At 36.3% G+C, this 25612-nt stretch overlaps 4 protein-coding genes across 5 annotated transcripts; all 4 read left to right on the top strand.

The window, feature by feature from the left end:
- LOC107629521 (probable arabinosyltransferase ARAD1) lies at positions 1–3544 on the top strand (the record flags this gene model as incomplete). The annotated part of the gene is given in 9 exon segments (XM_016332333.2): positions 1–317; positions 404–577; positions 753–910; positions 1012–1159; positions 1549–1664; positions 1747–1885; positions 2808–2918; positions 3075–3143; positions 3275–3544. Coding segments are annotated over 9 exon segments (1155 nt in total). The 3' UTR covers positions 3407–3544.
- LOC107629522 (cellulose synthase-like protein D3) lies at positions 4984–10018 on the top strand. Of its 2 annotated transcripts, none has more exons than XM_021118147.1 (5): positions 4984–5142; positions 5857–6282; positions 6380–6846; positions 6965–7772; positions 7991–10018. In XM_021118147.1, the coding sequence occupies exons 2-5, from the start codon at positions 5878–5880 to the stop codon at positions 9743–9745; spliced, it is 3435 nt and encodes a 1144-aa protein (XP_020973806.1). In that variant the 5' UTR covers positions 4984–5142; positions 5857–5877; the 3' UTR covers positions 9746–10018. The 2 variants fall into 2 exon arrangements, with proteins under 2 accessions (XP_020973806.1, XP_016187820.1); XM_016332334.2 differs by lacking the exon at positions 4984–5142 and adding an exon at positions 5188–5594.
- On the top strand, positions 10239–16506 carry LOC107632457 (4-coumarate--CoA ligase 2-like). The gene is made up of 5 exons (XM_021118148.1): positions 10239–10866; positions 10983–11528; positions 12050–12248; positions 12778–12931; positions 16500–16506. The coding sequence occupies exons 1-5, from the start codon at positions 10381–10383 to the stop codon at positions 16504–16506; spliced, it is 1392 nt and encodes a 463-aa protein (XP_020973807.1). The 5' UTR covers positions 10239–10380.
- LOC110269370 lies at positions 18440–19360 on the top strand. Its single transcript, XM_021117160.1, has one exon. It carries the CDS (start codon positions 18440–18442, stop codon positions 19358–19360), a length of 921 nt encoding a protein of 306 aa, XP_020972819.1.

Here is a 25612-nt window from a genome sequence, read left to right as displayed (position 1 = left end):
TCACCACCGCCACCACCGCCGAAACATCTTTCGTCGCCTCCCTCGACCACTTCCTCGCCAACAAATCCCCTTCCACTAAAGACGACACCGCTAGCCCCGATGCTGACATCACCCCCCTCGACGACGCCGCTTCCCGCTCCGAAGCGGATCGCCTCTACTCCGATCCCTACTACCCGGTCGGACTTCCACTTAGGGTTTACGTCTACGACATGCCGAAAAAGTTCACCTACGATCTTCTCTGGCTCTTCCAGAATACTTACAAAGACACCTCCAATCTCACCTCCAATGGCAGCCCCGTTCACCGTCTCATCGAACAGGTGAGGTAATCTCGAATTCAACAACGTTGTTATTGCCTCCGTTTTTTCCTTTTGTGATGTGTGGAAGTTTCTACTTGTGAATGCAGCATTCTATTGATTACTGGCTTTGGGCGGATCTGATTGCTCCTCCGTCGGAGAGGCTGTTGAGAAGTGTTGTTAGGGTCCACCGACAAGAGGAGGCTGATTTGTTCTACGTACCGTTCTTCACAACTATAAGCTTCTTCCTCATGGAGAAACAGCAATGCAAGGCGCTTTATAGGGTGTGAGTGCTCTTCCTGTCACTTTTTTGTTAACAGTTATATCAATAATTCGATATTAATAATAGTATTTAAGCTTCCTCTATGATATCAACATAAAGCATTGTAATATGGTCTAATCTGAACCATTTAGAAAGTGTCTCTTGTGTCTAATTTACTCTTGCCGCTGTGGTTGTAGGAGGCTTTGAAGTGGATGACTGATCAACCTGCATGGAAGCGCTCCGATGGAAGAGATCACATACTTCCTATTCATCATCCTTGGTCTTTTAAGTCTGTTCGCAGATACGTGAAGAATGCCATATGGCTGTTGCCAGATATGGATTCCACTGGGAACTGGTTTGTATTCTGAGTTGCATGCCTGCGATTTTGTGAATATAATGATAGTATATTATTAGTTGCTGAGCATGGCATCCAGTGATCATTTTTACATTTTGCAGGTACAAGCCAGGACAGGTTTATCTCGAGAAGGACCTGATCCTTCCTTATGTTCCCAATGTTGAATTGTGTGATGCCAGATGTCTGTCGGAAACGAATCCAAAGAGAAGCACACTACTTTTCTTTCGTGGCCGTCTCAAAAGAAATGCGGTAAGAATGTTTTGCAATTGCTGATTTTGATTGACTAACAGGTCAAAACTTCAAAGTGGAAGTACTAATACACTATATGTAAATGATGCCAGTTGAAGTCTATAGATATACCTTTGTTCTGTTAGAGTTGTAATTATTGTCAACACCAAAGAATATATATTTTATTTGCATAATTTTTATTATGTAATATTGGATATTTCATTGAACTGGTTAATTCTATTTCTATGATATAAATGAAGGCCTCGTATTGCTTAGGGTTTGTTTGTTTGTTGTATGTCTTTTTATAGTTTGTGGGGGGCAGAGTTCCCTTATCACTTTCTTTCAATCTTAGTCATATGTGTCATTTAAACATTTTGAGGTTAAGCTACTTTGTGCCTTTCCCATTTCAGGGAGGAAAGATTCGCTCTAAACTTGGAGCTGAATTAAGTGGAGCTGATGATGTGGTTATACAGGAGGGAACAGCTGGAGAAGGAGGAAAAGAAGCAGCTCAAAATGGCATGCGCAAGTAATATAAGTTCAGCACTTGAATATATGCAACCGCGATATTTGATTTGTTGTAATTATCTGCTTGCCTTCCATATTATCAGGTCTCTATTTTGCTTAAGCCCAGCTGGTGACACTCCATCCTCTGCTAGATTATTTGATGCTATTGTTAGTGGATGCATTCCAGTTATAGTGAGTGACGAGCTGGAGCTTCCTTTTGAAGGAATACTTGATTACAGGAAGGTGTGTGTCTGTGTGCATTTTTTGAAGTAATTTGAAATGTTAAATTTGCAATAAAATTATTATGAAAGTTGTAGGCCAATCTTACAGCTTAGATAGCATTATTGTTGTAACTTTTTAACTGGATGCTTTGTGATCCATTTATAAATCTGTTGCATAGGGTGTTTACTGGAGCATATGGTTTCCTGATAGCTTTTAACATTATACTTCCGTACCAGATAATTAATATTGCCTACTTACATCAAGAGATTATTGTTGAGGAAAGAAATATCCAGATGGGAATATTGCCTTGAACCCTGGTCATTTTTCTTATTTCTTCCTGTGGTTTATGTTAAAAAGACCGATTTAGGCGGTAATCAAGGTGTGATTAGGTTAGGGTTATTCACTAGTTTTGTGTATCACTCCTTGAAATGGAGTACTGAATAGAATAAAAGATACACCGAGGGTGAGGAAAGGAACCCTAAATTTTCAGTTGGGTTTTCTGCTCCCATTGTGTCAAAGATAACAGATGCCCTGTGTTATACCCATCGGCATAACACTGAACAGAAACTAAAATCATAATCCAATCCCCAAGAGATTTTAGTGCAGGGAGGCACTTAAAGGTGCAAGCATTCTGTTGCAGCCAAGGGCACTAAAGAGTAGCACAGAATGCACGTTGTCTCAGGATTTTGCTCCTTCATTTTACCAAAACCTCTAAGCACACCTAATGGAAGCTGCTTTAGGTTCACCTAGTGCTTTTCAAATACACCATAAAGTTGTTCCATAGAGAAGTATATGTCTTGCCATGCAGACAATTGCCACTGTGATTTCTTGTGGATCTGGCTGCATTCTTGTATGCCAGCTTAACTGAATTGTAGCTTTATGTTTTATTTTTATTTTTTGGTGGAAAGTGCTAAGAGGTTGACATTTTTTGCCACACATGCAGATAGCCTTGTTTGTCTCTTCCGTTGATGCTGTGAAGCCAGGTTGGCTTCTAAACTTTTTGAAAGGCATTAGTGCTGCTCGTATAAAAGAAATGCAACAAAATCTTTCCAAGGTTTGTGTTCTGGGTTATGTACAGTCTTTTGCTGCTGAAACCCTGCAAGAACTTTCTACTAATCACCCTGCATATTTGTTATTTTTCTAAAATTGATATTTAGTTCATTGTCTTGCTTTCCTATTTGGCATTAATTGCTTTTATTTTGTTTTCCAGTACTCAAGGCATTTCCTGTATTCTAGTCCAGCTCAACCATTGGGTCCTGAAGACTTGGTTTGGAGAATGGTTTGTTACTTTCTGTTTTGTCATTTTCCGATATGCTTGACCCTTAGTATTCCTAGACTGCTTTTTTTAGGAACTGAATGGCATTGTTCTCCTTTAACTATGGCATTGTTCTGTTTATGATGATGCTACAGATGGCTGGGAAGGTGGTGAACATCAAGCTTCATTCCCGAAGATCACAACGTGTAGTTCAAGGGTCTAGAAATGTTTGCACTTGTGAATGCAGACCTGGCAACGTCACTAATACCATTTCAATTGTCTCCTGATTCCTTTTTTTCCTCCTTACATATGTAACACCTAAGCTTTTGTTTAATTTTTTTCGTGATTTTTTGCTACAATTTTTTAGGCTATTTTATTGTACTTACAACTTTTACTGCAGAAGAAGAATTTTTAATTTACTGAAACACTGAAACAAGATTTATTACGGCCAGCTTTGGTTTGAACTAAAACAGTTTATAAAGATTGTAATTGCCCTTCATCAACCAAGTTCATAGTGGTGGAAACATTAGTGGTAAATTTAAATTGATGGGAAAAATATGATTAAAAAAAAAAAGAACTGAAGGGGAAGAAAATGGTATGATTGGTAACTTAGCTTTTCTATTGACTATTGTCCCATGATTTACGTCTTTTATTGTTCCTCAAATTGGTGCACTGACAACTAAACTGTCTTGATGGAAAAAGGAAGTGGGGGTAACAACATCAAATTAAGACATCAAAATCGGCGAGATTGGTTCTGAATTGATAAAATATAAAATATTCATGCCATATGATGGAGCAACGGACATAAGGAACCATCGGAATAATATACACAGCATATTCCTTACACTGAGATCAGTTTAAAGTATTCAAGTTTTCCGTTAAATGGATCCCCATTCTGTTTCTAAAACAGCAATAAAGAGAGAAACTTTCTTTCTGTGGCGCCGGTCTTATCTTCAATTTCAAATATCCTTCATTTGAAAGCATTTACACAAATTGCTTCTTAGAGACAAATCACAAAATAATAACGATAGAAGATAGTGTAGTAATTACTAATTAGAAAAGAAAAGATTGGATCCCATAAGAAGAGAAGGCTATATAATATTGTATTATGATGTTACTAGGAGTTACTGGGCACGTCGCTTATTCTATGATTATGTTATGGGAGGGTGAGGATATTGTTTAAAGGTTGAATTAAAAAAGAAGAGAGTTGAATTATGAAGAATGGTTTATAGAGGAGACGGTGGTAGGCATGTTGAGATGTTCCAGCTTCGTCACAGCCGGCAACACTTTAACGTGTCACCAACAATTTTCATAATCATATACTATATAAACTCTTCTTATTGTCTCATTCATTAACCATGAATAAAATATAATAATCATCTTATATTGTCAAATCCCCTATATTTACTTGTTCAATGTCAAAATGTCTTCACAATCCCTCTCAGATTCCATTCTTTTATCCATAACTGAAAAAAGATAATAAATAAATAGAATTTGTTATTAAGCATATACAAATTTATTAAAATAGAATTGAGGATAAGGTGCAGGCAATGGCCTTCCAATTCCATCATCAACCTTCAAGGCTTCAACCCCACCTCTCTCAACTCAAATAAAATTAAAATACAAGATATGACATTTATTAAGAGAGAAGATATATTTAGTGTATCGATAATGTTAGAAAGACAATATCTAAAATTACTTTATATAACATCATATTTATAATTTCATACATATAATATTTATAATTATATATTTATTCAATCATTATTTTTAGCCTATACGTATATACACGTTTATTATCAAGAGAAGATATATTAGCATATATATGCATACGATTATGATATGAATATATGATAATGATGGGCGGGTAGTTCTTGTAGTTTAGTTGAGGACTAAGTACTTGTTGGTATCTCTGATTCTGAATAATAATGTGACAGTTGGAGACCATATATCTANAACACACACTCTTCTCTTATAAGATCACACACCACACATCTCAGTTTCTTGTTCCTTCAACAAACAGGTAATACTTCTGCTTCTGCTTCTGCTTCATCACTTCATTGGCTCTTCCTTCTTTTTTCTACTTCAAGTAACATACTTTCTTCACTGGGTTTTACTTTTTATATATTTATTTCTTGCAAGTGTAAAGAGTACCTGATTGATTGCCGTGACTGGAGGCAAGAAAGTGGTGATATTAATATTATTAATGATAATGGGAATGGGGAAAGATTTTCTTTTTTCCTTTTTTTAATTATAGTGGAAATCTTATTGAATTATTGGTTTTGTGCTCTCTTTCTGCTTTCGTTTTTCCACTCTTTCTTCATAAAATAGTCCTCTGAGTTTGTTGGCTTGCTGAGAAATTGCAAGAGAAAGCGTTGGGATCTTATACTTGAGGTTTAGAGAACAAAATACTCATAAGCTGTGCCTGCATTTGTGTGCATTAGATTCAGTTGCATGTGAATATTTTGTTTTAAGGTTAGATTTTTTTATATTGCTCTATTTTCTTTGCTTTAACAGAATGATGTAGAGGAATCGCCACTTATATTTTGATTACTAGAATACAATAGAATTTTTCACATAATTTCAAAAAAGCTTGGAATGATTGACACTTAAATAATGCATCTTATTTTACAATGTATAATTTCACTATAATCTGTGTTTCTATTGAGTGGAATTTAGATACAATGCTGATAAAGAAAGATCTGATTTTTGCTAAATTTCTGAACTGGGACATTAGGTTCAATCTTTGTCTTCAAATATGGCGTCAAAACAATTTAAGGGTAGCAGATCATCTCTATCAGCAACTTCTGATGCACCTGAAAACCAGAAGCCTCCTTTACCTCCAACCATAACATTCGGCCGAAGAACTTCGTCGGGTCGCTACATCAGTTACTCTAGAGATGATCTTGACAGTGAGCTAGGAAGCAATGACTTCATGAATTACACAGTGCATTTGCCACCAACCCCAGATAACCAACCTATGGATCCATCAATCTCACAGAAAGTTGAGGAACAATATGTGTCGAATTCACTCTTCACAGGCGGATTCAACAGTGTGACACAAGCACATCTTATGGACAAGGTGATAGAGTCCGAAGCAAACCATCCACAGATGGCTGGTGCAAAAGGATCTTCATGTGCAATACCTGGTTGTGATGCTAAGGTGATGAGCTATAATACACAAAATAGTTACAATTTTACCCACATGCAAATATCTTCATCAAATATTCAATACTAGTATTTGTATTTGTGCTACATAGGTGATGAGGGATGAACGCGGTGTGGATATTCTTCCATGTGAGTGTGATTTCAAGATATGTAGAGACTGCTACATAGATGCAGTGAAAATAGGTGGTGGTATATGTCCAGGGTGCAAGGAACCATACAAGAACACAGAGCTAGATGAAGTGGCAGTGGATAATGGAAGGCCTCTTCCACTTCCACCGCCGAACCGGGTGTCTAAGATGGAGAGGAGATTGTCATTGATGAAGTCAACAAAGTCAGCTCTGATGAGAAGCCAAACTGGTGATTTTGATCACAACAGGTGGCTCTTTGAGACAACAGGTACCTATGGCTATGGCAATGCTATATGGCCAAAGGAAGGGAATTTCGGAAATGGAAATGGAGATGACAATAGTGTTGCTGATCCTTCTGAGTTGATGAACAGACCTTGGAGACCACTTACAAGGAAACTCAAGATACCTGCTGCTATTCTGAGTCCATATCGGTACAAATTCAATTCTGTCATTTTATTTGTTAACAAACATAAATGAACTTTTATGTTTTAATTTGTTTTTTTCCTATGTCATCTAACAAATTGCCATCTGCTGCATGGAATGTTGCAGTCTCATCATTTTTGTAAGATTGGCAGTGTTAGTACTATTCTTGATGTGGAGGGTGACACACCCAAATAAAGAGGCAATCTGGCTATGGGGAATGTCTGTGGTTTGTGAGATATGGTTTGCATTCTCTTGGCTCCTTGATCAATTGCCAAAGCTATGTCCAGTGAATCGTTCCACCGATCTTAATGTTCTTAAGGAAAAATTTGAAACACCAACTCCTGACAATCCTACTGGAAAATCTGATCTTCCAGGCATAGATATTTTTGTCTCTACTGCAGATCCTGAAAAAGAACCACCTCTTGTAACTGCAAACACCATCTTGTCTATTCTAGCTACTGATTACCCTGTTGAGAAGCTTTCTTGCTATGTTTCCGACGATGGTGGAGCTCTTCTAACTTTCGAGGCAATGGCTGAAGCTGCTAGCTTTGCTAATGTATGGGTTCCTTTCTGCCGGAAACATGACATTGAGCCGAGAAATCCTGAATCATATTTCAACTTGAAGAGAGACCCTTACAAGAACAAAGTCAGGCCGGATTTCGTGAAGGACCGTAGGCGTGTGAAGCGCGAGTATGATGAGTTCAAAGTTAGGATCAATGGCCTGCCTGACTCAATTCGTCGCCGGTCCGATGCATTTCATGCAAGGGAAGAAATCAAGGCCATGAAACTTCAGAGACAGAACAGGGAAGATGAACCTGTGGAGCCTGTAAAGATTCCAAAAGCAACATGGATGGCTGATGGAACTCACTGGCCAGGAACTTGGTTGAATTCTGCACCTGAACACTCCAGGGGTGACCATGCTGGTATAATTCAGGTACTATGTTGGGCCTAATGGAATTTATTTTCTCAGTTAAATTATTCTGCAAATCCTTATTGTTCGAATCAATATTTTGAGTCTCTGTATAAGGACTTGATTACAAATTTTTAGACTATAGGGGTCTAATTAAACATTAAGTAAAACTATAGCTAATGATGATAATTAATGAGTGATAACTAGTAATGCATGCTTGATGAATGTAATTAATTATGCAGATGATGTTGAAACCTCCAAGTGATGAACCTCTTCTAGGAACCAGTGATGATTCAAATCTCATTGACATGACCGACGTGGATATCCGTCTTCCCCTTCTTGTTTACGTTTCCAGAGAGAAACGTCCGGGCTATGATCACAACAAGAAAGCTGGAGCCATGAACGCCTTGGTTCGAGCCTCGGCAATCATGTCCAATGGACCTTTCATACTCAACCTTGACTGTGATCACTATGTCTATAACTCAAAGGCCATGAGGGAAGGTATGTGCTTCATGATGGATCGAGGAGGCGACCGCCTTTGCTACGTCCAGTTCCCACAACGGTTCGAGGGGATTGACCCCTCAGATAGATATGCGAATCACAATACTGTATTCTTTGATGTCAACATGAGAGCCCTTGATGGACTTCAAGGGCCAGTTTATGTAGGAACCGGTTGTCTATTCAGAAGGGTAGCCCTCTATGGTTTCGATCCACCTCGCTCCAAAGAACATAACTTGGGTTCAGGCTGCTGTAGTTGCTGCCTCGGCCGGAGGCAAAAGAAGAGCACCCCTGAAGAGAACAGAGCACTAAGAATGGGTGATTCTGATCATGAAGAAGAAATGAACCTTTCCTTGTTCCCAAAGAAATTTGGAAACTCAACTTTCCTCATTGATTCAATTCCAGTGGCAGAGTTCCAAGGCAGGCCACTTGCTGACCACCCTGCAGTCAAGAATGGCCGTCCTCCGGGTGCTCTCACTGTCCCCCGGGAGCTTCTCGACGCATCGACCGTCGCCGAGGCCATCAGTGTTATCTCCTGCTGGTATGAGGAGAAGACTGAATGGGGACACCGTGTAGGGTGGATCTACGGATCAGTGACTGAGGATGTTGTCACCGGCTATAGGATGCACAACAGAGGCTGGAAATCCGTTTACTGTGTGACGAAACGCGACGCATTCCGGGGAACTGCTCCGATCAACCTCACGGACAGACTCCATCAGGTTCTCCGGTGGGCTACTGGTTCAGTGGAAATATTCTTCTCAAGAAACAACGCCATTCTTGCAAGCTCAAGAATGAAGCTTCTTCAGCGAATTGCATACCTTAACGTCGGAATCTATCCCTTCACTTCCATATTCCTTATTGTCTACTGCTTTCTTCCGGCACTCTCCCTCTTCTCCGGCCAGTTCATCGTTCAAACCCTCAGCGTCACCTTCCTCGTTTATCTCTTAACAATCACGGTCACTTTATGCATGCTTGCAATTCTGGAGATCAAGTGGTCCGGCATTGAGCTAGAAGAATGGTGGCGAAACGAACAGTTCTGGCTAATCGGCGGAACAAGCGCCCACCTGGCGGCGGTTCTACAAGGCCTGCTAAAAGTGATAGCAGGAATAGAGATCTCATTCACATTAACCTCCAAGTCCGGCGGCGACGACGTAGACGACGAGTTTGCCGATCTATACATTGTGAAATGGACATCACTTATGTTGCCACCAATCACAATAATGATGGTGAACTTGATAGCAATAGCGGTTGGTGTAAGCAGGACTATTTACAGTGCGATACCTCAATGGAGCAAGTTGCTAGGTGGAGTTTTCTTCAGCTTTTGGGTGTTGACTCATTTATACCCTTTTGCAAAAGGGTTGATGGGAAGAAGAGGGAGAACACCTACCATTGTTTTTGTGTGGTCTGGTCTTATTGCTATCACAATTTCACTCCTTTGGGTCGCTATTAATCCACCTCAAGGTTCCAACCAAATTGGTGGTTCCTTTCAGTTCCCATAGCTACACATATACATTCTTTTTGTCACATCAATCTGTTCATTCTTTTTTCACACTTTGAATTGCTTCAAGTTCAACTACCCAATGGTGAATTAAAACAGTGGACAATAACCCACATTACTTACCTATCTGTGTGCTAGTGTGGACTTGAGTTTCTTTATGACTTGGCTGTTCATGCTTCCTTCAAATTCTATTGGCAACTTATTAGTATGCTTATATGCGTCTGCAGATTTTCATGTTTCCAATTCCACCCGTAAATGAGTTCATATATTTCTACCTATAAAACAAAACTAGGTAAGAAGTTAATTAATAAGTGCATCTTTCAATTCCAACCAAATTAAGTACTAAGTAGCACTTGGTTTTGATTTTTATAATATGAAGACCGTTAATCTACCAGTCCAGCCACATGCTTGAATCCCTTCATATGCTACCATCACCTAACAAACCAAATTACCAAAAACCCCTCCCCCTCTATGATGCCTTATATATTACAACGCAATTAATTTTTCTCCTTCATTAATTCTTCGTATCAACATATTACTCCTCAATTACCTTATTACCATTTTAATTAGAGTGTGTGTGATTCATTAAACAAAGATATTTGCTCGTACAAACGAAATAAGATTAACCCTAATGCCATGCCACCATCATCAGAAACAACTTATTCCATTGATGCACAAAAAACCAACTTCAACCAAACTTACCAAACTACCCACATATTCAGATCAAAATTACCAGACATACCCATCAACAATACTATTCCTCTCCACACTTATTGCTTTCAAAAGCTCCCCCAAGTCTTCCACCGCCCATGTCTCATCACGGGTGATGGCAAGACTTACACCTACGGTGATATCCACCGCGCTTCTAGAAGCTTTGCCGTGGGCCTCTTCAACCTTGGAATCCGCAAAGGTGATGTCATCATGATCCTACTCCCAAACTCTCCAGAATTCGTGTTCTCCTTTTGGGCTGCTTCTATGCTTGGTGCAGTTTCCACCACTGCCAACCCTTCTTACACCTCCGTTGAAATCACAAAGCAGCTCAAAGCCTCCAAGGCCAAAATCGTCATTACACGTTCCATGCACGTGCACAAGCTCAAACAAGAACAAGAAAACAGCTTTATAGTAATCACATACCATATACATTTTTGTGTCAAACATTGATATTTTTTAATTTACAGTTGTCTTATTTAGTTATAGTGTATCGTATTCCGTATTTATACTCGTATTTGTACACGTAGGTGATAACTGTAGACAATCCACCAGAGAAGTGCATGAGCTACTCGGTGGTTTCCAGCATGGAAGGGAAGCTGCCGGAGGTGGATATCGACCCTGACGACATGGTGGCACTGCCATTTTCCTCCGGCACGACGGGGCTGCCGAAGGGTGTGGTTCTGACACACAGAAGTCTGATAACAAACGTGGCTCAACAAGTTGAGGGAGAGAACCCTAACTTGCACCTGAAGGAAGAGGATGTAGTGCTTTGCGTTCTACCATTGTTTCACATTTACGCACTACACTCGGTGATGTTGTGCTCTATGAGAGTAGGGTGTAGGGTGTTGCTTATGGAGAAGTTTGAGATGAGGGTGATGTTGGAGCTTGTGGAAAAGCACAGGGTTTCGGTTTTGATGGCGGTACCGGCGTTGGTGGCAGCACTTTCAAAGAACCCGGCGGTGGAGGAGTATGACCTTAGGTCCATGCGGATGGTGATGTCGGGAGGTGCCCCACTTGCAGAGAATATTGAGGAGGCTTTTCATAGTAGATTGCCTCAAGCAATCCTTCGACAGGTACACAAATAATATCACACTCATATTATGGTGATATATTTTTCGGAAACCATGTATAAAGACTGTTAAAACATTTTTTTAAGGATGTTCTTCAAGAAAATGGATCCTTTTCAAGTTCTTTTATCACTTGACAAAATACAGTATCATCTCTTACTTTTGATTCAAAAAGTGGGGGCTAAAATTAAATAAAAAAAAAATAATGAATGATTAGATTAAATACTGAATACTATTCAATTTTTTTTTATTGGAGAGGATCCACTCTCTATTTTTTAATAGGTAAATTTAATATATATAATTGGTTAAATTATATTATTTTTTTCAAAATTAAGTTAAATAAATTAATTTAATTAAAAAAATAGTAAATCAAATTTTAAATTGATATTAAGTAATTTAATTAAATGTGTAAAATTACCGATCAAAAAAATTTTAACCATTATTTTTATATAAAATAATCATTTCATAATTTATTATCATAAAATAAGATGCGACTCTTTTTCTAAATTATGATTATATCTTTACAGGCTTTAGGAATGACAGAATCAGGACCTGTAATATCGATGTCACTAAGTTTTGCAAAGAATCCAATGACAACCAAGTTAAGATCATGCGGTACTGTTATTAGAAATGCAGAGTTGAAGATCATTGATCTTTTGACAGGCTCTTCTCTCCCTTATAATACTTCGGGTGAGATTTGCATCCGAGGTCAACAAATTATGAAAGGTATATATATTACTATGGAAATTAATTCACGTATAGTTATCCTGTAAAATTAATAGTTGACAATTATTAAATAATTTGATATATTTGACTAAATTATCATCTAATAATTCTCAATTAACTATCTATTTTACATAAAGACAATTACATATAAATTTTTAACATGTATTATTGTTGTAAATATTACATTGTATATATCATAAAATTAGTCATTGAGAGGCTTTAAGTGCTCTCTTAGTTGATTTTGTATTTGATGTTACTTACAACTTATATTTGTAGTTATTCATATAAAAATGTCTTTAATAATTAAGATATAAATATGTATGGTACATTTTTAATTATACTTTTACCTAATTTAATTACAATAGATAGAAAAAAAAACACCAAACAACAATATTTGGATTTTGTTGTTAGAGAAACTTTTTGATAAAGCATGTTTTATATTATCTTTTTAATATGTTCTTAACTTCATTTTTTTGTTAATGTATGATACTTTATCATAAAATTATTATTAATGTAATATATTGTGTAGGATACTTGAATGATGAGAGGGCCACAGCAGAAGCTATTGATGAAGAGGGTTGGCTTCATACCGGTGATATTGGCTATGTAGATGATGATGATGAGATTTTCATTGTTGATAGACTCAAGGAACTCATCAAATTTAAAGGCTTCCAGGTATATATGTACATATTCTTAATTTAATTTGACTCTTACTTACACATTTTTATTACTGGATTTTCACCGTAAATATGTAAGATACTTAAATTCTTTTATTTTCAAAACAAATATAATACAATTGATTTAATTTCTAATAATAAATAATTAAATGGTTTGTTGCACACACATGCATATATAGGCAAAAAGATGATGTAGCTGGTGAAGTTCCAGTTGCTTTTGTGGTGAGGTCATCAAATGATCCTATTACTGAAGATGCTGTCAAGGAATTTATAGCTAAACAGGTAAATTATTTATACTTAATTAATTTAATTGTATTTGATAAGAAGATAATTAATTAATAAGACAATGCATGACATTTTTTAATTTAATTTGTTGTGAACAGGTAGTATTTTACAAGAGACTACATAGAATAATTTTTATTGACGCAATCCCAAAATCTTCAATCGGCAAGATATTAAGAAAAGAACTCAAAGCAACTCTATCTAATTAGTTATTTGGCTTCATTTGTGTTTTTTTTTTTTAGATAAAAGTAGTATTTTATTGAATGGAAGAATGATGATGATGATGATTCATATATTTGTATTCTTTATAATAGATTCAACATTATATATATATATGATTATTTTAAATCAATTCGTAGTTTAGAACTCTCTTTTGGACTTTGAAATTCAATTCAAATTAAAAATATATATATTAAAATCATTAATTCTAAACTAATTTTTGGAAATTTCCAGCTTAAACCGGTTATTTAGCTCAAACTCGGGTTTTGGCTAAATTCAGTTTCCCGGCACTAATTTAATAAACTAACTATCCCGATAGGAGTGTTTATGGATAGGATCGTATCTGCATATCTGTAGTAAATATTTGCATCCGATCCGAAAATTGCGGATACGATCGAATCCGCATATTGATCGGATCCGATCCGTACCCCGCATATCCGATCCGCGAATCCGCAGATCCGCACAATAATAATTAAAAATAAATAAATATATATATTTGGTATTATATTTATTTGTTTGTATGTTTTAGTTAGTAATTATTATTCATATATTGTATTATTTTATTTTTGTTATTTAGAAAAAATTTGATTAAAAATATTTTAGGAATAAATAAGTTTAAAAATGTGAAAGAAATATTTTTATTGAATTTTTTATATAGAAATATGATCAAAAAGAGAAGATTTAATTATGCAGATATATCCAATATTCCTGTGCAGATCGGATCAGATTTGGCACTAAAAAATGCAACGCAGATATCATATCCGCCGATAAAAATTATACGGATCAAATCGAATTTTCAACCATATCCAATTAGATCCGATCTGCGTACACTCCTAGTTCCCATATCATAACACAACATGTGACATTTAATATATTTTTATCATTATTGGAGTAGCCGCTATTTTTCATATATTTGTATCATAGGCTGTGCTCATTATTCTACGACGTTATCAAGTCAAAGAAGCAAGATTTTATTTATTTTTTTTTTCTAGAAGGAGATCAGACTAAGCTGAATCTTTACGTATAAATATAAATACTCTATTTTGAGTATTTTCACGTATAAATATAGGCGGCTGGCTACATTATAGGGATAGCTACGCGTGCGTTAAGGTTTTTAATTTTTTACTACATACATTAAGTTATTTACGCGTGGTTAACTGGTTAAGTGGTTTAGTGTATTGATAAAAAATATATATTTTTATTTTTAGTGTTAATAACTATACCATGTGTATATAAAAATAGTTATTAAATTAATTATTTATATAAAATAATTATTGAAATACACATTAAAAATATATGAATAATGGATATTTTTTTAAAAAAATAATTGTTTTTTCTTAAAAAATGGATAAAGTTTAGTTAACACAAAAAGTTTAAAATGGATTAAAGAGGAGGTTTTTTAAAAGTTAGAATGGATGGGAATGTACATTTATAAAATAGAAGGGAAGGGAGTAGGGCTGGAAGTGAGTCAAGCCAGCTCGATCTCGACTCGTTAACAGCTCGATAAGCTAAGCTCGTGAGCTGGTGAGCCAAGCTTGAGCCTAAAATTGAGCTCATAAATTAAATGAGCCGAGCTTGAGCTTGGATAAGCTCAGCTCATTAGCTCGTGAGTTGGCTCGATTATATATATATATTATAACAATCTTAATTATTTAATATTTATATTTATTTTTACATATAATTTTAATATAGGACATAAATAAAAAATTTATAATTTATTGATAGATAAACAATATATAAAATTAATCTTTTCAAATATTTTTAAAAATATATAAGTTATAATTTATTGATATAAAATTATAGATTATGTATTTATGTTTCTCTTATTTGAGCCAGCTCGTGAGCTCGAGCCAGCTCGTGAGCTTTTGGTGAGCCGAGTTTGAGCTTAAGAAATAAACTCGATTGTTAATGAGCCGAGCCGTGAGCCAAGCTCAATTTTCGTGAGCCGAGCTTGAGCTTGGTCTAGCTCGGCTCAGTTCGGCTCACTTCCAGCCCTAGAAGGGAGTGTCATTTTAATATCTCAAAAAAGGGGAGTGGAATTTTCTCATATTTTTAATAACAAATTAATTTTTAAAAAATACTGTAATTTAACTCTTTTTTTAGCGTATTAACATTCATCGTTTTCTAAAATACATATGAAGATACTTTTTAAATTTATTAATATAGAATTTTTCTAGTTATATACAAATTTTTCTTATACTTAAAATAATATTTAAGGAATAAGGAATATTCATACTGCATGAAGCATGTGTAAGACTTCAAAGTCAATGATGTAACTTTCTACAATATATCTAAAGGATACAATGTACTGTTGTTATTCATATACTTTAGGAAGAAGATGTTCGTATATATGCTGGTGTCTTTGAAATATGATATTCCAATAATTTTAACCATTTAGATATAATAATAAAAAAATATAAAGTTTAGATTCGACGAATGAAACACACATGATGACATGAACATGAAGGCTGAGCGGTGAACATGCAATCGATTTTTTCTTTAACAAGTTTTTTATGATTAAAGTTGTCAGCTTGTCTTTGTTGGTAAATTTTAAAAGCCATTTTTTTCAATAGCCATATGTGATATGTCTTGGCTGAACTGCACTAGATAGTATTATTTTTTTTTTCTTTTTTTTTGATCAAGTCTCACAACAATAACTATGGATTTTTTATTTTAATAAAGAGGTCGCTACACATACAAATTTTTTTGGCTTACAAGTTGGCACAAGTCCAACAAAACACACGCATTACACTCTCACATTCAAAAGTAAATAAACGCACGTTATTCAACCACTTCTTGTTTCTAAAGCGCGCTACTCATCATGCATTATGAATGACTCTTCTTCTTCTTTTTCCATGAAAACCATTTTCTTGCCAAATTTGAAGATACTGGAACTTCAGAAATATACCCAAACGATTACAGAAATACACCCAAACGATTACAAAACTACACCCAAAGAATTTAAGAAATACACCCAAAATTCATTAAAGTATACTTTAGGCATAATTCAGAACTCTTTCTCTTTCTCCTCCTCATCTTCTGCTGTTTTCTTCTTCTTCAAAAATGATTTCAGAACTTGATGTCAAAAAACAATGGAAATCGAGAATAACGAAAAAAGAAAAGAGAGAAGCACGTAAATGAAGAAGAAGAAGAGGAAGAGGAAGAAGAACGTGCAGCAAGAAGAAGAAGAAGGAGAAAGAGAAGGCAAGAAACGAAAGAAAAGAAGAGGAAGAGGAAGAAGAACGTGCAGCAAGAAGAAGAAGGTGCAGTGAAAACGTGCAGTAACAGTTCGAAGCGCGTTAATATGAATGACTTGTAAAGACTTGTATAAAAAAACGTTTGTATGTGGAGAATTATTCTTTAATAAATAAATTAATTATAATAATTACTGAAATAAATAATTTAAAACATATTTACTAAAATAAATATTATTCTCTTATCTCGTTTATACCGTAAACAAGATAATTTTTAAATAATTAAATATAATTTTTGAAAATAATAAAAAATATTAATAATTTAAATTGGATCAAACTCTTAAAAATGAAAGTTTTAAATAATAGAAATAGTCCATTTTAAATAGGGGTGGCAAAACAGGTCAAACCGTCGGGTCGATCCGCTAAATCCGCTAAAAAAGGCGGGTCGAGTTAGGATTTGAAGCCCGCTAAATTAAAAAAATCCGCCAAATCCGCACCGCCAAATTGGAGGGTTTTGGCGGGGCGGGGCCGAAGATTTTAATTTTTTATTTTTTATTAAATAAAAGAGTGATTATTATTATAAAATTAATAATTATAGAATTTTTAAATTTTTTTTTATTTTTTGTTTTTATTCTTCTTATAGTTATTAACTTTATTTATTTTATTTTACAATTTCGTATATATACTCAAATTATGTAACTTATTTTTTTAAAATAAAGATGATTCTATTGATAAATATTATTTTGAATAATTTTCCGTCCTATTTATGGGGCAGGCCTGCCTAGGCGGGGTGGGACGGGCCGGCCCGCTTTACCACCCCTAATTTTAAATAACAGTGATTGACTCTTGTTTATTAATGGAAATCATCCAACCAATCAATCAATCTTCATTGAGTTCTTTTTGGACAAGATTATTTATATTATATTTTAAATTTGTATGTACTTCCATGCAATAAATGAAACTTTTAAATATTTCCATACAACAAATAAAATTTTAAATTTTTATATACACAGTCAATGGATAGAAGTAAGTGAATGGAAGAAGCAATAGTATTAGCAATGGGTAATTAGAAAAGAGATAACTATATTAACAGTGGACAATTTTCTTAGTAACTAATAGTGGGCAGGTTAACGGTTAGGAAAGTAAACGTGTTAATGTGCTTATTTTAAGACTATTTATCTTCTCTTTTCTATTATTTGAAACATTTCATTTTTAAGAGTTTTGTCCAATTTAAATCATTAATATTTTTTATTATTCTTAAAAATTATATTTAATTATTTATAAATACATATAATTATTGATTAATTAATTAATTAAATAGATTTTGTTCACGGTTAACCAATAATGGGCAATGTACTTATATAAAATAAAAGAGAGAAACCTTCACCTAATTACAATATTTGCAAACTGTTTACGTGTATGTCCTCTTTTATTTCTATATAATCCGTGGCAGCCAACGACAGATTCAAAATTGTATGTAAACCGTTGCTACCTAGCACGGTTTACGTGTAAAAAAGCTTGGTCATAAATCGTGGTTGGCCACCACGGTTTACTAAGGGAGATAAATGTGCATAAAACCTTGTAAGCAGCAACGGTTTATGAAGGGCTTTGGATAGGCATAAACCCTTGTTAGCTGCCACGGTTTATGAGGAGAGAAATTCTATACATATGTGAGTGAGATTCAAGCTGCTGAAGAGATCATTATTACAATGGCAAGTGAGGAAGAGAGTTTTATTGTCTTAGTGCATTGCTCTGGAAAAATCAAAAGAAGCAAAAAATATGGTGTGAAGTTCACTGACAGAGAACATTAAGTGTATTCATGACTTCATCAAGCATTTTGTCAGATGTGAAGAACAGCATCTTGCAAAAGCTTGGGGTTTTTGGGAGCAAGTGGGTAAAAAAGCTATTCTACAAGATTCCCATCGCAGTTGTCTCGACCGGTGTTAAGTATGATATGTTTGTGCTAGCGGCTGATGAAGATATTAGGGTTCTGTTTCATTGTGTTAGAAGTTTTCCGAAGATCAGAATACACGAGTTGTTCGCGAAGTTGGAGGCTGGTGTCGATAGTTCTGGGGCATCAGCTCCAGTTCATAGCTTGACTGCCGCGGGCGGTGCGTCTAGTTCGATGCCTGCGGTTTTACCATCGGTTCTGCAGACCGCATCCCCGTCATTCGCGGCTGATTTAGATCGAACGGAGGCAGTTGGTTCTGCACCGTTGGAGAATCCAGGGGTTTGGCAGCAGGCATTTGAGGTGGGCACCGGTGGTGGCATGATTCATGATGTTCAAGGCTTCGGAGAACCTGATCGAGTAGAGAATGCAATGCGGGACGATGACTCTGACCAGAAGCCTGTAGATATCATTGAGGACAACGATGATGACACAGGTGCCAATCCACATACACAGCATGGGCCTTCAAGTTCTGGCACACAACAGTACCGTCCACACTTCTCCACCCTAAACTTGGAGGCTCTGGGTCAACAGGCGGACGGTGGTGCTACAATTGGGGGTTCTTCAACAAAATTTCAGATTAGGCAATCATTCCAGAATAAAGATGAAGCTGTGCTGAGTGTGAAGGACTATAGCATCCGTCGAGGTGTTGAGTACAGAGTCTTGGAATCGGATCATCTGAAGTATCATGGAAAATGCAAGGAGTTCGGCAAGGGTTATAGTTGGTTGATTCGCATATCGCTGCTAATGACTGTTCAGCCTAGCCAAGTGATACAAGCCCGCGGTCTCTAGATACGGTATAATCCGGTCATGTAAAGGCATATTCTGTTATCTCCTAACACCGCTAATAACCCTAGTAGGCTGCAAAATATGGATAACAAAATCCTCAACATACGACCAATACTAATAACAGCTAATATAATTTTAAAAAATTTTCATACACCCACATTGGTTTTCTATTTTCTGTAATAATAACAATAGTTCTAATAACAACAACAATAACAAAATTAATAATACCAACAGGAATAACAATACTAACATCAACAATAATAATAATACTAACAACTCGCGATAATAACAATAATAATAATAACAACAACAATAATAATGATACTAACAAGTCACATTAATAATAATAATAATAATAATAATAATAATAATAATAATAATAATAATAATAATAATAATAATAAAGTTTTTTAACTAACCTCTTGATCGATGTATCCAGCCACATGCGCAACGCCATTTAACTGGTACATGCGAGCTTCGTCTTCCATCGATCCACCACCCAACTGGTTCAAAACCTCAAACCGGCACCCTAAACCTCCAAGCTCTCCGGATTCTCTCTCACCCACCCAAGTTGCCAAAATTTGATTTGGCTCATATGAGATCCGCCATCACTAACAGCGGCTTCTATATTTATACCAAATCATGCGTAAACCGTAGTTGCCCACAAAGGTTTATGCTCACAATAATTTGACCATAAACCGTGGCTACTACCAACGGTTTCTGCTGCGCTTTCTCCAAGGATAAATCGTGGCTACCTATCATGGTTTACATTGAAACCTCCATGCATGTAAACCGTGGCTGCTTAGGGCGGTTTACGTTCAAAGCTGAAACCATGGTTACCCACCACGGTTTACATAGAAAGAAAACAAGACTTTCACGTAAGGAACTTCCAATTGTTGTAATCAGGTAAAGGTTTCTATCATTTATTTTATATAAATAATTTGTCCTAGAAAAAGTATAGGGTACTAATATACTATCTGGCAACTTATGGCCAATAATAATTAATTATTATATTTTAAACACATGTATAAAGAGACACATCCAGAAAATATATATATAATAAGACACTTTCATTAATTAGACACAATCATAAAAAATACATTTTTATTAGACACATTCACAAAGACACTTCTATTAAATACAATCATAAACAAAAGTTAGTAGAAATTCACAAAAATACTGTTGGTAACTAATGTAGCAGAATTGCCAATAATAATAACAATAATGACAACCACAACAACAACAATTATAGTAACAATTATAATAGCAATAGATAGTGACAGTGATAGAATAACAATATAATGATAATTATGATAATGAAAAATTATAAAAAATAAATAAAAAGATAGATAAATAAATGGAAAAATTTTAGTTGGATCTCTTTTCTTCTATTAGGTATGCTAGCTAGTTAATCCTCTGACATATGCCTTCAACTTAGGCCCAAAAAAAAAGATAAATAAATAAAGAAGAACAAGTGAACAACAACCTAGCCAAAACATTTAGCGGCTTATTTTAGTCTTTTTAATTAATAAGATGGACATTTTAAGAATTTAATTCCTCACTAAACAACAAAAATAGCATGAGCAACTTATTCCTTCATGACATACTATATTTCATTGAAGTAGCGTGGAATACTGAATAATTTTCCAATATTTTATGACCGTTTGTTAGTTTCCGAGCAATACACAAGCCATTTGGTTCGTATAATGGTAAAGAAAAAATAATTATTAATTATTAATATATTAAATTTATAAATATTTTTTTACAGCCTGCGATGTTGAGCCGCCGGTAATCCTCCTAACAAGACAAATCCAGTTGAAAACCAGGAATTTTTTGTGATTTTATTTCGAGTAAAATAAACTTTGCCAGTGATTTAGGACTCACTCTACGAAGTTGGTAAGTCAAAGAAGCAAGATTATTTTTCTTAAAAGGATATCATACTAAGCCTAGTCATTACTAATGTAGTGTATATTGAAATATAAATATTTTATTGTTTTATTATATTTATATCTATTAAAATTATTTAAATGTTAAAAATAATTATATGGAATGCATGTACTCCTACACGTAGATGCGTCAAAATTTTTGACCCAATGGAACCTAACGAACTGATGTACTCCTCCTACACGTAGATGCGTTGCTGCGTGTACGGATTTTCATGTCTCCATCGTCCATGAGTTCATAAATTTCTACTTTCAAAGCAAATAGTCAAAAAACTATCTATTAGTAGGGAAGGTGGGATTTTTTATTTTAATAAATAAAATAAATATAATAATTATTGAATTAAATAATTTTAAAAATTATTATTAAAATCTGTCAGCCTTTCTTGTTTCGTTTATATCGTAAACGAGATAATTTTACATGTATTTCATTTATAATGTTATTGTAAACGAGATAAAACACGTGAACGTAATACTTGTATATTGTAAACGAGATAAGACTGGGCGACCACTTTCTTCTCTCTTTTACCCTTTTTTGACCATATAATCGATAAATACGACGATGACGTACACAGCTAATAATGACGGAGACATCAACAAGCTGAACGAGACTTTACATTACGCCGGGGCAGTTGACTTTGCGGTTAGTTCTGTTGTGTTGAATTTTATGCAATTCCATATAGATATATATGTGTATGTAGCCATAGTTAGGATAGTCGTCAAGAACTAGAATATAATTTGTATAGTTAGAAATAGGTCACCGATTAAAATTTGGAACTCTCTTTTATTTCACTTGTGTTAGATTGTTACTACATAATTATTAGTTTAGAACTCTATTTTATTTCTTTTAGTTTCATCAAATTTATAATTAGATTTTTATATTTTTTAATTTAGTTATTATACTACTTTTAATTTTATAATTAAATTTTTTTTAAACCAATAGAAGTTTTAAAATTACTTATTGATAATTGTGAACATATATTTTTTCTTCAGAGATCTCGCCTTCTACTATCCCGACGAGTGAGTCATACTCTTCCTCCACCCGACGCCATCGTCCCGTATCTGAGGGAGGCTGGATTCGGGCTCGGCGACACTGTGCTTTCAGGGATTTCACATTCAACAATTCCTTAATTACGACATTCGTGGAGCGATGGCTTTCGAATATCCACACGTTTCATCTCTCGTGGGATGAGGTCACTATCACCCTGCAGGACGTGGCGTACCACCTAGGACTACGCGCCCACGAGGACCCTGTTGGGGGGTGCTTCCGTGACTTCGATAGGTGGTACCACACGGAGACGTGGCAGTTGGTGGAGCGCCTGCTGGGTGCTAGGCGGCTCCACAGCAGACGGCGTAGAGGAAGGAGTCGTTCACGCTGAAGCTCGTATGGCTGCAGGACCGTGTCTACCAGATACCCCCCGACGGACGACCCAGAGACCCTCAGACAGTACGCTAGATGCTACATCATGTTACTGATCGGAGGATATATGATGACTGGACAAGTCGAACAACTTGGTCCACCTGCGTTGGTTCCCACTTCTTGAAGGCTTTGGGCAGTGCCGAGCGTTGTCTTGGGGCTCGGCCGTGCTGGCCTGGACATATCAATCACTGTGCTCGGCGGCACACCAAGGTGTCACAATTGCTATTGATGTCCTGGATATACCAGAGATTTCATCAGTGGTATCCACTGGAGCGAGTGATCTACATGTATCTTATGGCTGCAAGGTAACAACTGTTTATGTCTTTATTTAGTTATCAATTTGCAACTTCTTACGACCTTCTGCATAATGAACTGCTTTTATTCTTTTGATTGGTGTCAGGTTGGTTGGACTACAGCAGTAGAGCAGAGATCAGCATGAGGCTAGGATTCTGCGATGGAGAGTATCGATTGACAAGTTACAATTCGATGAGGTTAGTACCATGTTTGACACCACCACATTTTCATTTTAGTGTTTTATGTTGCATTCGTTTATAAGTGCTAATTATTAGTTATATCACGGTTCTTTCGGTTTGTATGGAGGTCGTACGATGACCCTGCTCTGTAGGCTCTGTGTCCTCCTTGGTTCGTTGAGGAGGAAGAGTGGAGAACATGGATTTAGTCGTCCCTCTTGTTTGCTTCAATGTTGTGCAGTTTCACCAGGTTGACCGGGTAAGGCAGCAGTTCAATGGAGAGCAGTAGGTCCCTGACACTCCAGTCAACCTTGACAGGTATTGTTAAAGCCTTATTTATCTTTGCTTTTCTAAGTTTAGAGTTAAATTATTACAATCAACAGATGTGTCCCAGTCAACTTCGTCATACTAGTTACTTGTCTTTATTTTTTCTGACAGGCTCCTGACATCCACCGGCCAGGGTGAGGATGTGTGGTGGCTTGACAGACATCACGATTGGCACAACAGATGGCGTAGCCATTTTGATCCAAGTCACAGGATCTCCATTCTGCACACGTTTGACAGCAGGCCGACCCAGGATATTATTACAATTGGTGGCATGGGACTTGCCGTGTAGGCACCTGTTAGGCAAGGAGGTTTTGGAGGATTTGAGGCTCGTCGAGTTACCTGCCGACGTATAGCCCACTGCTAGACAGTCGAGGGACGATCTCCACCTTCTCTAGGGCGTGCCGGATCGGCGTAGGCGTGCGAGGGAGGTTAGGACGAATATTCGATGATCTGCTTGAAGGGATAGGGGTGCTAAAGATCGCAAACCAGGCGAGGGGTTAGGAGGAAGAGGGTCATCAAGCAAAACATAGCGCACAGATGCCTCGACGGACGTCTTCGGTACAAACTCCTCGTCATCACCCCCTTAGAAGAATCATTGTCGCCACTATCAACAACGTACTCTTTGTCAGAGTCTTCCTCACCCACCTCCATGTCCTCCACAGGAATGGCGACATGAGTGGGTGGTGGTGCGAGAGGTCAGTCGTCCTATACATAGATCGAGTGTACAAAACCACCACCACCAACATCTCCAACATCGACAGAAAGCTCCATCACTTGCTCCGCCATGATTTTTCCATAAATGTCGAACATGATTCTCACATGCTCGTCCCTTATAAGACGAAATAGTCAAAATTGGAATATTCTATTACCTGCCAGTATGGGTGCACATGGCCCAGTCCGGTTCAAAGATTCGACCCGGTCCCGGTCACTTTAGGGGCTAATTTGGTGTGATTTCACCGGATTTAAGGTCGGGTAATGCTCTCAAAACTAGACCCGGTCATTATTTCGGGTCGGGTCCGGGCCATAGCTCTGGTCACCCGAACTCGGTCCGGTGGCCGGTCATCATACACAATTAATATTTTGTGTTATTAGTGATAGATCATGACTATTCTTATGTGGAATTTAAGTATTGTAAACCTTAATATAAGTTAATGTTTTATGTTTAGAATGCATAAGACTTTAGACTAATGCATAATATTGTGTTATTTGTATTGATTTAAATACTTGGTGTTATTAGACAATATTAGTATTTATTGTGGTTATGCTTTAATTTTGAAGAAGGGTTGGTTCTTGTTATATTTTTCGAAGTGAATTTTACCATGTCAAATAATAGTTGGAGTCTTGGAAATTTGGATATTTTTACATGCTAGCTTACAAGAAGGTATCAATGTAATGTAATGTTAATGGCCCGGTTTCACCCGGTTTTCATCCGATATAATTGTGGTCCGAAAGTGTATTGGTTTCATCGGGTTTAAGGCCGGGTTCGGGTCTAATAAATAGACCCGGTGTATGTTTCGGGTCGGGTCTGGGTCACATCAAACCCGGCTTCACCCGGCCCATGTGCACCCCTACCTGCCAGTAACCTATACCCCACCCTTCTGACCTTCCTCGTTTTTGTGCCACCAAGGTTGCTCAATATCAAACTCTTCAACTCGGACAACGGACTTACACGCTGAGTGCACAACAGAATTGGATTCTCACACTCAAATATCACCACATTGTCGCCATTTCTCATACAACAATTGGGGCAAACACACACAACTATGTATACGCTATTACTGGCAATTATTGCCTTCTTTTTGTAAGAAAACGAGACAAAAAAAAGATATTAAATGAAAGTGGATAATGCCAAGGGTTATACATCTTTTTATAACTGCTAAAAAATTATCTCACTGTATCTCGTTTACACTGTAAATGAGAAAAGCTTGCACGCATCTCGTTTATACTGTAAATGAGATACGTATAAAATTATCTCATTCACAGTGCGAGATAAGAGAGGTTGACGGATTTCGGTAATAACTTTTAAAATTATTTAATTAAGTAATTATTACATTTATTTTATTTATTAAAATAAAAAATTAAAAAAAAATTTCCCATT

The sequence above is a fragment of the Arachis ipaensis genome, chromosome B03, assembly GCF_000816755.2.
Source record: "Arachis ipaensis cultivar K30076 chromosome B03, Araip1.1, whole genome shotgun sequence".
Lineage (NCBI taxonomy): Eukaryota > Viridiplantae > Streptophyta > Magnoliopsida > Fabales > Fabaceae > Arachis > Arachis ipaensis.
The sequence above is the reverse complement of the archived record's forward strand: the minus strand, read 5'-3'. Positions and strand labels throughout refer to the sequence as shown.

Coding starts and splice junctions, on each gene's coding strand:
- LOC107629522 (XM_021118147.1), top strand. CDS start 5,878: ATGGCGTCAAAACAATTTAAGGGTAGCAGATCATCTCTATCAGCAACT. Junction 6,847..6,964: donor GCTATTCTGAGTCCATATCG/GTACAAATTCAA, acceptor GGAATGTTGCAG/TCTCATCATTTTTGTAAGAT. Junction 7,773..7,990: donor ACCATGCTGGTATAATTCAG/GTACTATGTTGG, acceptor TTAATTATGCAG/ATGATGTTGAAACCTCCAAG.
- LOC107632457 (XM_021118148.1), top strand. CDS start 10,381: ATGCCACCATCATCAGAAACAACTTATTCCATTGATGCACAAAAAACC. Junction 11,529..12,049: donor CTCAAGCAATCCTTCGACAG/GTACACAAATAA, acceptor ATATCTTTACAG/GCTTTAGGAATGACAGAATC. Junction 12,249..12,777: donor AGGTCAACAAATTATGAAAG/GTATATATATTA, acceptor TATATTGTGTAG/GATACTTGAATGATGAGAGG.
- LOC110269370 (XM_021117160.1), top strand. CDS start 18,440: ATGACTTCATCAAGCATTTTGTCAGATGTGAAGAACAGCATCTTGCAA.